At 43.8% G+C, this 12,959-nt stretch overlaps 1 protein-coding gene across 4 annotated transcripts in view; it reads right to left on the bottom strand.

Annotated features, from left to right (window-relative positions):
• Positions 1-12,959, bottom strand: part of RIPOR2 (RHO family interacting cell polarization regulator 2) — a 622,104-nt gene that overhangs the window by 265,462 nt on the left and 343,683 nt on the right. For all 4 annotated transcript variants that reach the window (XM_086965454.1, XM_086965456.1, XM_086965457.1 and 1 more), the window contains exons 5-6: positions 7,190-7,213; positions 5,983-6,036 (exon numbers count right to left, since the gene is read on the bottom strand). In XM_086965454.1, the coding sequence (XP_086821580.1) occupies positions 5,983-6,036; positions 7,190-7,213 (78 nt within the window). The remainder of the gene's footprint in view (positions 1-5,982; positions 6,037-7,189; positions 7,214-12,959) is intronic.

The raw sequence follows: 12,959 nt of genomic DNA, 5'->3' as shown, positions 1-12,959 counted from the left end.
TGCTGGGTTGAGAGATTTAAAGTGCACATCTGGCTGGCCGTCGCAAGACGGCCGGCCACAGAGACATGCAAACTTTATGCAGTGCACAGGCAGCCTTCTGCCCAATACTCCTCCCTGCTGTTACTAAGCAGGCCCTTCCCTGTCCGGACACTCTGTTCAGGACGGGATGAAGAAAAATAAGATGGTAATGATACACCATTTTATTTTTCATCTCTGGGGCTTTGGGGGGCATTTAAGTGGGGCGATGCTCCGCCGCTCAAACGGTGGAGTCGCTCCAGCCTAAATGATGTCCATGAGACTCAGGAGTGTGAAGAGGCAGGGACATTAGGAGGGTGACGTGGGTTAGGAGAGGGTGGGCTAAGAATGTGTCAGAATGAGGATCAGAGGTGTAAAAAGATTAAAATAAGGGGAATTCATGAACATAAGAACAATGAAAGTTCTCACATCACACATCAGATTTTATTCATTACAATGCCATCGCATCTGAGGTAACAGTATACGTCACTTATCCGGTTGGACAGTTTTCTCCCACAGCAAAAACTCAGTCCACTTGGCATGCAATGCAAGGACCCCCCACACACACACCACTTGTTCTAGGACACACTGTCCTAAAACGGATATTCAGTCAGTACTATTAAAACAATTGAAGCATGCGAATTACACCAGTTTACTCAAATATATTTCTGAGACAGCACACACCCTGACTAAAAGGCTAGTTGACCAGTTATTAAAGTTTTGCGTTGGATACAAGAAAAGTGTCATGTTGAGTTTAGAATTTTTGACTAAAAATGTCAGATGGAAAAACAATGCAAATGCTGTTGGTTAAATAGAAAATATCAATTAAAATAAAAACATTGTCAGACAGGAGTACCCATTTTTAGGTCTCGGCTAGCGTAGCCTGCGCTCGCGCAGTCTCACTGGCGAGATTTTATGTTTTCTAGTAGTGGGCCTGAAACCAGTCCCTCTTCTACATTGGCTGGCTTCCTAAATGGCGGCCAGCCATTGGAGAAGAGGTTTGTCTGTTAATTTAAGCCCCGTCTTTTTCGGATTGGGTGGTGTGTTTTTTCCTGTTCTTTCTCTCTGTGATGTCATCATTGCAAAACACGCCCCCCAATCCAAAAAGGACGGGGCTTAAAGGAGGGGGCTTGGAGCAAATGGCGAGCGCTTGTTCCTTATCGCTTCATGAGGCTTGTCAAGGGGGTTTCTTGGAACTCCTCATTGTTCATTGGCTGTTGAGCGCTACGGTTCTGAGATTGGCTGTGAGACGGGCTTGCCTGTTGTTCACTGGCTGCTCTCCGATGTCACCGAGAGTGCACATGCCCCAGCACGGTCTGCCTGCTGTACGTCCAGTCGTTCGTGGGTGGGCGGGGCTCCGTGGCTCTCACCTGAGTGACTATCACCGTCCCACTCATTCCAGCGGAGTCCGGGCCTGAGGCAACTGTGAAACTGCGGAGCTCTCTGGGCTCAGTACGGGTGTCCCGTCTCTTCGCCGAGGAAGTCCGAGTCTGTCAGGATTCTTGCTCCGACCCCACCTTCTTCCCCGAGCCAAAGGCCGCAACCAGGGCGGTGAGTTTGACACCCTCTGCCCCTAGCGCTGCAGGACGGGGGCTCTACGGCGCTTCGTGGGGGGGGCGGGGCTGCACCCCTGCATCACCAAACACGTTTGGTTAACCCCCTTCAGAAAGCATTGCACAAGCATGCAGGGGGGCCTCTGAAAGTCCACGGGAATGCATTGCGCACGAGGGGGCATGTGCGCCTTCTCTTTGGGAACTTAACCCCTTTTCCTCTCTATATTGCACTTTGTGCATTTTCCAACCCCGATATCAGCCCCGGACAAAAGTAACATCAACCATTTTTTACATATTTTATAGTATTGGAAATAGCTGTACACCCACTACGGTTTTAGTCTTCTGCATGTATTTATTCGCAATGCCAATGTGGAAGTGTGTTAAGCTGTGCCTGATGGATGGTATTGACAAATAAAGCCTACTGCCCATGACGAAGTGCAGACGAGTAGCAGGCTCCGAAATACATAGGTAGGCCTTGGATTGTGCTGAAGGGCCTTAGTTGCACTGACTTGCTTGTCCCATAAATTGTGCACCCCCCAAACCTCTTGCATGCAAACCCCGGCACCACCGCTACAGCTGCCATTATTATTATCCTTGCCTAGCTCAGTATGCAAGGGATGGCGATGTCACTGTGCCAGGCTAATGCACAACATGCCAAGTGATGAGCACACAATGTTTCCATGCGGGATCCGGGACACTTCACCCAGCCGCAAAAGTTCTCCATCTTTGCTGCAGCTGCCAATGTCTGCAAAACACATGATTCGTATTAACTCCAAACTTGCCTCTTTCAAAAACACTGGTCTCTGTGTATTTTATAATACAATATAATCAACATGCATGCATTTATGGCATGCCTATCCAATATATTTGACAAATACCACGAGCATGTGTTTGGCAGTTGTATAAGATTGTTGTGTTTTTACATTTGAGTGACAGGCTGCACAAATGTGAGGTGCAGCCTGGTTGGCTGTCATTTGTCGGGGGGTCATACCCCCCTAGATCACAGCCTGCTCAGCAGTTTCTTGTAAACAGACTTCGTGCGGCTTTGTCAGGATCGCTTCACATGAGCAGCCTGCAGGGGCTGGCGAACGCCCAAGGCTCTGCATCTGTGGATTGCATTTGTGGAAGATTTGTTTTGCGATGCCCTGTGAACACAGGAACAAACCGGGACTGGGACCCTTTCTCATTTGGGTTCCATAAATAATAGAATTCTGTGTTTTGCGTTTGTCTGGAGAGCCCCCCTCCTCCGAGACAATCCCTACCTAACACATGCAACCAGCGATCCCTCTAAGTAACCATGTTGGCCGCTGTGATACAATGCCTGGTGGTGTGATCACATGATCAGATCATCAGATACTGCTTTGCAAAACATACTGAGAAAATGGGGGCGGGGCTCTTATTTGAAGGAATTGTTTACTACAAATTCCCGTACCATGTTTTTTTACCGTGTACCGCTCAAAATATTTGCTTTTCCTACTGTTTGCTTGAACAGATTGTTATAAATGCATGTTTCTTTTTACGTTGCAAATTTGATATGCTAGTTTCTTAATACTACTTGAAATGCAGATACTGGCGTAAAAGACAATGAAACTTAATTGTGCTCGCTGTTGAATGTTAATAGCAAAGCATTGACCCTATTTCGACGTACACATCAAACTGGTTTGGTATTCGTAAATTGTGTGTTGTTATTATCCATCTCGAAGGTATTCATCTTATATGTATAGACTAGTTGAAATGTGGAATCATTCAGAGTAGTGATTCATATCTGCCGCTTCTAGGTTACTGATGCTCAACCACTGAGCAGTAACATAGTTTTGTTTATCGACAGTATCCGGAGTGCACTGTCAGCGCCTCGGGTTCGTATAGAAATCTAGGGTATTCTGATTGAAACATTTAATGGGAAGAAGCGTTGAGGTATTACAGAAATGAGTAATGTGCCATTTGATTAATAGGATCCGAAAAATAATATAAATTATAAAAAGTATTCAGGATTTCGTGAATGGGCGGTGCTTTGATTGGCTGTGTACGGCTCTATGCAAATTATATTACCCATTTTCTCATGATTTGAGCTTTTTTAGTGTGTGTGGCTCTGTGTGTGTTTGGGGCTGTGTGTGTGGGGCTGTGTGTGTGGGGCTCTGTGTGTGGGGGTGGGGGTGTGTGTGTGTGTGTGTGTGTGTGTGTGTGTGTGTGTGTGTGTGTGTGTGTGTGTGTGTGTGTGTGTGCGCGTGTGTGTGTGTGTGTGTGTGTGTGTGTGCAAATGCAATAGATCTCACATTTGCGAGAGATTAAGCTATTACTCTCTAATGCTCACCTATTGCCATTGTAAATGACAATACCATATATTTATTGGTTTAAAAAAAATGAAAAACATGACATTTGCAATGCCAATAGCTCTAACTTTAACAAAGACGAGACCATTGCATTGTAAATGCTTGTTATGATAGAGCTTGAATCAACAGCAATCCATTGCAGGCCATTAAACGGCCAAAACCACATACTTGGTAACTGGTTACAGTAGAAACCAATAGTTTTCAACTAGAACTTTTTTTTAGGATAGGACTGCCCACGATTGCAAAAAGATCACCGAATATAGTTTTAGGACAGTGGGCTTAATGGGCTGAGGGATTCTAGAGAGGTTCAGGCCCACTGGGTTTGCTGAGCTTGGGCAGCACATTAATGGAAGACAGCGAATTACATTCGAAGACAAACACAGAAGAGCCAGGAAATTCCCGGCCCTCTTACAGAAGAAAACAGAAGCTTATCACCTCTCAAACAGACACAATGGAGTGCCAGGCTTCAAAAATAGCCCTATCAGAGCAGCGTGCTCTCAGCACTTGCTGCATGCTTGACCTCTGTGGTGACCTCGCATCCTCCAGAGGGGCTATATATAACGACAGACATTTGCTGCTGAAAAGCAGGTTATGGCGCACAGCTGCGGGCAGGGTATGTGTATAATTTGGACCATGGAGGGAGGAGGGTGGAGGGAGGAGGAGGGTGGAGGGAGGAGGACGGTGGGGCGTGGGTAGGTCAGAAAGTAAGAGTGATTTCAAAGAAAATGTGCCAAACTTTCTACTCGCCGGGGCATTGCACCAGTTGTTATTCTGCTTCCTGTTTTCTTCATTCGGTTTCCTGTTCAGGTTGCCAACGTACAGGGTAGTACAGCAAGCGAACGGTATTGATGATGGATGCAAAGGTTTATAAGATTTATCGTGTCAACCAGAAGACAACCTTCTAGAATGACTGAATCCAGGGGCAATCCCACAACGTGCGGGCGGATATTCCCACCTGACCACATCGTCTCAAGCATCTATTGTATGCTTAAAGCCCAACTCATGCCATCTTTTCTCTGGCCAATTATTTTCAATGTACATTTTTTTTGTGTAAGCCTAAGCCCTGATCTGATGGCAACTTCACTTGGGTACTTGCACGCTTATGTCCAGTTCCCATCCCATCGTCGGCCCATATCTCTCTCCAAACGGTCCATAAGTTGCTGCAGCATGTGCTTCACAGTGTTCTGTACATCAAGGATACATCGTGTTTCCTTAATAGGGATGTTTGCAATCCGAATTTCAATTGGGAGTTCTCCTGGACATTTGACTTTTTTTATTTCATAACATCATGCTTTACTTGTAAGTACTTAAAATACTCTGCGTGTATGAGGCTGAATTCACCCTGCATTCCTGAGTAGGACTTGATGCACGTTAATTCCATAGGACCCTGACAGTGCACCAAGGTCATCTAGTAGTGTCTATTCCCACTAGGGCATATCAAGGGTTGGGATATCCTGCCACCCCATATAGCTGGAAGTAGTGGTCCAACCTTTAAAACTGCTCTAGTACTTTCAGGTAGGGTTCTCAAGGTCCCCCTCCCATACATTGCCCTGAGGTAGGTCCGATGACCCAGTGCACTCCTGCTGCCATCTGTGAGTGTTCCTTGTGGGGATGGTCACCCATTAGTAACTGGATTGCCCCATAGTACTTTCTTATACCCAGTAGTGAGACTCCAACCTCACAATCCCAGCTGAGCTAAGCAAGAGAGATCTTGACTGCACCCTCGTTACACGATAGAGATCGCACTAGTCTATCGAGTTTACAGAAACAGGTCTCTGGTACCCAACATGATGAGTTCTGCAGTACATGCAAGAGTCGGGGGAAGTAATTATCTTATACAGAGCTGCCCTGCCCAAGAATGTCCGTCAGTATGTCATATCCGCTCTAAGCCACACGAGGAGTCTGGAAAAGCTCTAATCAAGGAACTGGTCTTACTTTGACCATTATTGCAAAGATGCCTTAATATATGGAACACCTTCCTTGGCAATTTGATAGATTCTTTCAAAACCAGTGTTACATGTCTACCATCGTTTCAGTATGAATTTAAAAGAACAATCAAGGAAGGGGAAAATGTGTTCTGTTACCTTGCTGATGTGAAACTCCAGTCTTCGGATGTGCCTTTCAATTGTTTTGATTTGCTGTAAAAAAAAAGTCACAGAAAAAGTTATTATACACGAAAAATATTAACATTTTAGTGCCATTATAACTAGGTAAGTCGTGCTAAAAAAGCACGCCTCCTCTTTTTAAAGCTAGAACGGACTTTCTAGTTGACTAAATGGACAAATGGATGCCTAGCACACTACCAGCAATGCAACACAATCCAGCATCTTTTCTTAAAATGTAATTGCTAAGAACCTGAACTTGTTCTTTTTCTGCAGTTCCATTAGTGAGAAATACTGTAATAGAGAGCAGTTCCCAGCTAATAGAAATTCGTGACTACACAAAGCAATAACTCCTCAAGGGACACACACACATAGGACCACAACAGCACATTCATAGGAGACTGAACTCTCATGGAGGTTTCCTGCCACCCAGATCTACATTCACAATCCTAGCTCTTTTCAGCTGACTAGCCCATGTTTTCCCCGATCTCGTTTACACTCCAGAGATAACCTAGGGGTAATCGTGCCCCTGTGGCCACCCCCCTCCATTGTGTGGTGAGTGTAAACTTGGAATGCTCTGTGTTCTCTCGAACATCCATCCGAACTTGTGCTTAATTCCATAAGCAGATTGTGCACACATTAAAGACTAATGCTGCCATGTTTGGTATTCATTAGATGTGCAAGTTGCACTTACATTTACGTTTTGGATCTGAAGATGGGAATAGCGCAACTGCTGCATAGTTTCCCCCCTTTTGAGGCATGCAAACTTGAAATGTGTGCTAGGCACCCATACGGTTTGCACCAGGTTTAACCTGCCAGGCCCATGCAGGCAAAAAGACCTTTATGGTGTGCAATTAGCTAATCCGGAGTCCAGATTATGGTGTAAACACGAATGTATATATGAGCCCATGGTGTAATGAAGGCTCTAATATTTTGTATCTATAAATTAAATAGGACTTTGAATGTGCAATATGCCAGCCATGAAGGTGTCTGAGTATTTGGAACACTAAGTGCCTGAGGGCAACTTCTGGTCTTATATGTTACTTTGTTCCACTGGCATTTTCCGAAATGACTTCAGCTACACTCCATTTCTTGAACTATTGTCTACCTTTAACACCCTGGTGCCTGCCCTTTCTCTCTTTCCTAAGACAATGAGACTGGTACATGAGCAGACTGGGTAGTAACTTACCTTATCTAGATCGTACAGGACACCCTGCAATAAAAAAAAATATATGAATATCAACAGGACACATCTGACATGTGGTTACCATGCATGGTTCTAATTCCAGTTACCTTAAGAGACAGTGGTGATCTTAAGTTCAGCCCTTTCAGTGTGTTGAAGGTGGATCAATCGAGGTAAAACCTGATGCATTTCCTCGGATAAAAGTTGACTCTTTCAAGAACTCTGATTCAGTAACCCTTTGCCCTAAGTCAATGTATATTCCCAGAGGCTCTGGGCTGTTCATCTGTTACTTTAGGGACTGTGGGCCAGATGTATCAAAGGGTTTTGCCCATTCTGTGTCTATGGGAAAATGTGTTGATACATATGGCCCTGTATCTTTAGCACGCTGTTCAATACTAGTACCAATTAGGACCTGTTTTCCCAAGTCTGCCAACAGCCAAATAATGAAAAAACACTAAATAAAGTGTCAGCCGATAATGAGAACCAGAAGTAAAAGAAAACAGGTTTTAAGAGAGAAACTGCCGCAAAATAATTCAGTTGCTGTTAAGATCCCCACCAGGCAGTTTTAGCCTCATTTTACAGTGGCTATCACTCAGATTTTATCATCTCCAGACCAGACGGTCTGGACATTAAATTGACTGTTGAGGTTTGAGACCATAATTTAGTTCCTTCGTTCTCTGCGAGTGCAATACTGACAATACACATCTCTGGTCAAGTTGCGACACCTGGGTATTGTAAGCTGCATCCTTGGCTTATGAGAAACAGAAATTCGCGAAAATAAATCTGCTATAGAAGACTTGTAGCTTGATGGAATATTCTAAGCACTGCCTGGCACTGTGCAGTGGCAGCCGCTTGTATTTGAAAGTGGTGAGGCAATCGGGCAAATATTTCTACACTTTCAGGCACTGTTAGAAACCCCAAAGCTATCAATCGTGGTCCGTTATAAACAGTGTTTATAACGGACAACAACGGAGTTCTTTGAAGCTCAAGGCAGTGTCAGTTTATCACACTGCCTGACAGTGGGCAAAAATAAAAAATAAACTATGAAAAAAAAGTACTTACCTACTCCATTCCGGTCCTACATTCTGGGGCTCCAAGGCAGTGAGGAGTCTCAGAGTCCACTCCCCTAACCAACCCATATGATGCTCTGATGCTGTTAACCAGCGTGATAGAAGTGCCAGGATTGGTTGGAGCGGGCTGGCTCAGTGCTCCTACAGGCATGGAGGCTTGTGCCTGCACTCCACCCAGCTACCTAAGACAGCTTGGGATGGAGAGGTTTAAAGTGTGCATGTCAGGCTGGCCGTCGCAGGAGAGCCGGCTAAAGTGGCATGTGCACCTTAAACTCAAGTGAGCATCACTACTCCTTCCTTGCCGATAGTCAGCAGCAATGGCCCCTCTCCACCCCTACCAGACAGCTCGGCCTGGATGCACTGAAAAATAAAATGATAATAAAATCATTTTATTACCATTTTATTCCTCATGTTTGCTGTGCTGGCAGCAGGGTGGGTGACACTCCTCCGCCCTAATGGAAGAACAGCTGCTGCATGGCAGTCTTGGCTTAAAATGCTATATAGCACCCATATCCCACATCTAGACACATACTCTGGAGGTTCAAGTAAAGGTAAGGGACTTTTACTGCAGTATGCACATAAGGGAATCAGTGACCAATGACAGCCTAGGGCCTACAGCATCATTTATTCTTCAATTTGCCCTCCAATAGCTCTCCAGAAAAAGAAAAAAAACTGTTACATCTCTGTCATCTGATTAGCTGAACACTAGGTGTCATGGAGATGATACACATGTTACATCTAGGGAAAACAGTTTCTTTAATTCATTGTCACAGCTATGTTCTATTGTGCAAGCAACAATTGGAATTGCTAGAGGGTGTCATCTTTAGGTCTGGCACTAGCCAAGACCTTCTTTTTTTTAAATACTTGAAAATAAATACATGTACATTCTTACATACGGGGACTTTGTAAGCCCAGGTTATCCATTGGTCTGTTGTATTGTCATTTACTTTTCACTTCCGCCATTCAAAGTACATAGAATTAGGCAATGAGACAGCCCACTTTAGCCACTGGCTCCCCTCACTCTGAGTGTCAGCATTCTTCCTGTGTAAATGTGCCAGGAAAGTAGTCCCCTTAAGTACTAGGGACTTGTGGACCAAGAAGTCATTTTTTGCCTTTATAATATAGATTTGGCTTAATTACTTTATTTTTAATTTTGCGCGGGCCCAGCAGCTTTCCAGACTCTGCTACTAAGCTCTTTGCTGCTTGCAGTGCAGAGCATCCTACATACACAGGCACTTCAGCGGTGGCCATCTTAGAATTGGTCTTTAAAACCAATCTATGATGGCTGATCCAGTGTGCACATGCATGCAGTTGCTTGGGTAGCCATCTTTGAATACTTTATTAAAACACATTGTAAAAATGGCCACCCAGACACGTGTGCATACCTGTGGATATGTAGCCAGCTGTTTAACTTGGTTTCATTCTTCACTAAAACCATTTAAAGATGGGCACTGGGCATATACACATATGCAACTGCACTGGTGACCACCTTTGAATGTTTCTTTAGTAATCTTCAACAAAACAATTTAAAACGCACAGCTGTACATTCAGCATGAATATGCATGCATAGGTAGCCATCTTTAAATAGTTTACCTCATACTTTACAAAAGAACATTCAAAGATTTAAAGCATTGGCAAAGCTTGTCAGTTTAAGCCAAACCTTTTAGTAAGTAAGTAAATGTTATTATGCATGACTAATTAAAACCTTTGCATACATTAAACATATAAAAATAAAGGTTCCTTATTCATAATACAATAAGCAAAAAAATGTAAAAAAATCCACTTTTGTACTGTCAACAATGCAATGTTAAAATCCTCTAAAAAGGGTGCACTCGTAATTATTACAGTCTTCAAAATTCTAGCATGCTTGAGTAGCAAAGAGTTCGGGTGCTAGTAAATTGTCAAATTAGGCTGCCGACCTGTCTTTGTGACCCCAACTGCTGAGTACTGTACCCGATGGTGTTTTTTGAAGTACCTGGGCAGTGATATGGGGCTCTTTCTTAAGCTTAGTGGGTCGAACAACAAACGATGGCCAATTTTAAAGTGTGTGTGAAGCCATAACATGCTCTTAAAGGTTGAGCAAAACCAGTTTCAGAGGATTCCACTGTATTGGATTGACTCGTGATCAATAAAGAAGAAGTTTTGAGTCTCTTTGCAACAGTATCGAAGAATTTTGTGAGCCGGCAGTTTAGTTGCCCTACAGCTGCATTGAAGCACAGCATTACTGCCTGCCTGCAGGACCTGATGCTGTGCTGCTTGAATATTGGTTTTAATAAAATGCACCTTATGTCCCTTAGGATGTGGCAAGTGCAAACAATGTGGATATGATCCTCAGTGCCGTGACCGCCAGGCGACAGAGCTGCTCGCCTCCTCTCCATGGTGGTAAAAAAGGGGAGATCGGAATGACACCTAGAAGGAGCTTTAGAAATTTGTCCTTGGTTGCTGTTTTTATTCCCATTTTAAAGTAGGGTTTGGGTTGGTGGACTTCATGGTTATTGAGCACTACCCAGCCATGTCTTCGCTTGGTGAGTGCTTCATTGTCCTCTAAGACAGATATAAGTCAAGTTGCCTTTGTCACTATTTTTTTTAATGAAAGGTCCTCCGTTGTAGTACTCCAAAGATCTGTCAGTCCCAAAAGTTTGATGGAGTCTAGAAGATATTCTCTGGCTGGCGATTTCCCGGGACGAAATAGCTTGATCCAAAGGTGGGAGTCTAAGGATCCTTCCTCAGCTCTTCGGATTTTATGCCAACATTTTATGTAAGCACCCCTTCATTCCACCGATTGTTTTTGTAGCCCAAATTCCAACCGTATTTGAGCCGGCGAAGGGTATCTGGGGAGATGAAATATCACTTTATAAGAATTTGATGTTGCTATGTCAATAACAGCGGCATCTTTCCCTTTCAGAGGTTCGCTCCCATAGGTTACGGTTGGCTGCAGCTTAGCTCTCAGTACCTTTAGCAGGGGGTCAAATGTTAAGTCCGGCAGCTTCTTATTAGCATTCTCAATGATTCTTTGACAAGGTAATATATTGGATTTTAACCTAGAGTGCTGAGCCTCACAAGTTGATACTGGGTGAATAATATGTTGATAAAGTCACATTTAAGGAATACTATTACTAGTTGACAACATGTTTCACCCATTCCCAAATACCATCTCTTACTATGTACTCAACAACAATGTCAAATCAGCTTTCACCTCTCACTACTCCTTTCATAACTTTTCCTACTCCTAAGGTGGATGAAACCTTGCTCATCTTGCATACTTCTAACATACCCTTAATTCCTTCCTATCTGTTGTTGATCCCACAAAACATACTTTGGAGTCCTCTTCCAACACTCACAACTTCAATGCTTGGTCCTCAAAATTATCTCCCCATCGTCCCTTCCTATGTGACCTTAATTAAATCATGCCTCTCCACTTCAAACTCAGTCTCCTAGTTCCCCTCCAACATCACTAACATTCATTCTTCTTCAAACATACTGCTTCTTGTACCCCCTTTGCTCCCCATTTCGAATCCGGCTCCCACTCTACCCAGTTCTCAGTGCTCTTTCGTAGTACCCCAGCACAGCTCATTACTGTGTTCAAGACTGAAACCCATCCCACATACTTTTTAATCCATTTAACCCCCCCAAAATCAAGTATCTGACACTCGTATCCAGAGCTGTCTAATGTCTCACCATCCTTGACAACCACTTTCTTCCATCAAAGTCAGACATCTTTCAACCCCTGTCATCTTGCCACTACTAAAGAAACAAATCTACTGTGGGTCCATCCTCTCCCTGCCACTACCATCAATCTCTTGAGAAACTTTCCACTCCAAGAATCTTAAATATCTTGAATGTCATATAAATACTATCTCTCAGGGCACATACTTTTCAACACTCTGTAGCGACTGCTCATACTTTAGTCCCATTCTACTCAACATCTTAGGTGCATTTGTCACAATAGATCAAGAAATATTAATCACAACACTTGTCACTACCAGCATCTCTGGCACACCATCCAACTGGATCTCTCCCTAACCCTTCCTGGTCTTTCTTCACTTCCTGGTGCACCACTAGTCAGTCATCAATTGCTGTAATTGATAGTCCCCTCAAAAGCTCAGTCTTGTGAGCATTCCTTTTCTCCCATATGTTCCTACATGTAGTAACTGTCATCAACTGCCATTATCCCCTCTACATTCCTCAGTGGAGCAAATGCATATTCAACCATGAACTCAGTGCACCATCTGCTCTAGGGATGTCCTATGATGGTTGGCGATGCTTACTGTTATTCAAGTATTAGAACATAACCAGTTTTAAGCAGTCAGCTACAACATGACTATTTAATTGCAAAAACATGGACACACACAAAGGGGGGGCAGGAGTGACACAGTGACAGAAAGGGGAAGCAAACACAGGACTAGGTAAGGAGTGCAAGGTTAAACAGAATGGGAAAGAGACAGAGAATGGAGTTCAAGGTAGGCAGAGGTGGTGGGGGTTGGAGAAATTCATATAACTTCTCACAAAAGTGATCTTGGGAGGGTGAAAAGTGGAGCATGGATGCCAAAAAGGATGAGGAGCAAGGAAATGACTAAGCTCAGAGCAAACAGGAATGAAGAGCCGTAGAGAATTACTGATAAGCAGGGAGGTGGAAAAAAGGGTCAAACAGGAAGTGGTTGCCTTGTGGAAGAATGGATAGACAATCGTGAAAAAGAATCAAGATG

The sequence above is a fragment of the Lissotriton vulgaris genome, chromosome 4_1, assembly GCF_964263255.1.
Source record: "Lissotriton vulgaris chromosome 4_1, aLisVul1.2, whole genome shotgun sequence".
NCBI lineage: Eukaryota > Metazoa > Chordata > Amphibia > Caudata > Salamandridae > Lissotriton > Lissotriton vulgaris.
Note: the sequence above shows the minus strand (reverse complement) of the source record. Positions and strands in the feature narration are given on the sequence as shown.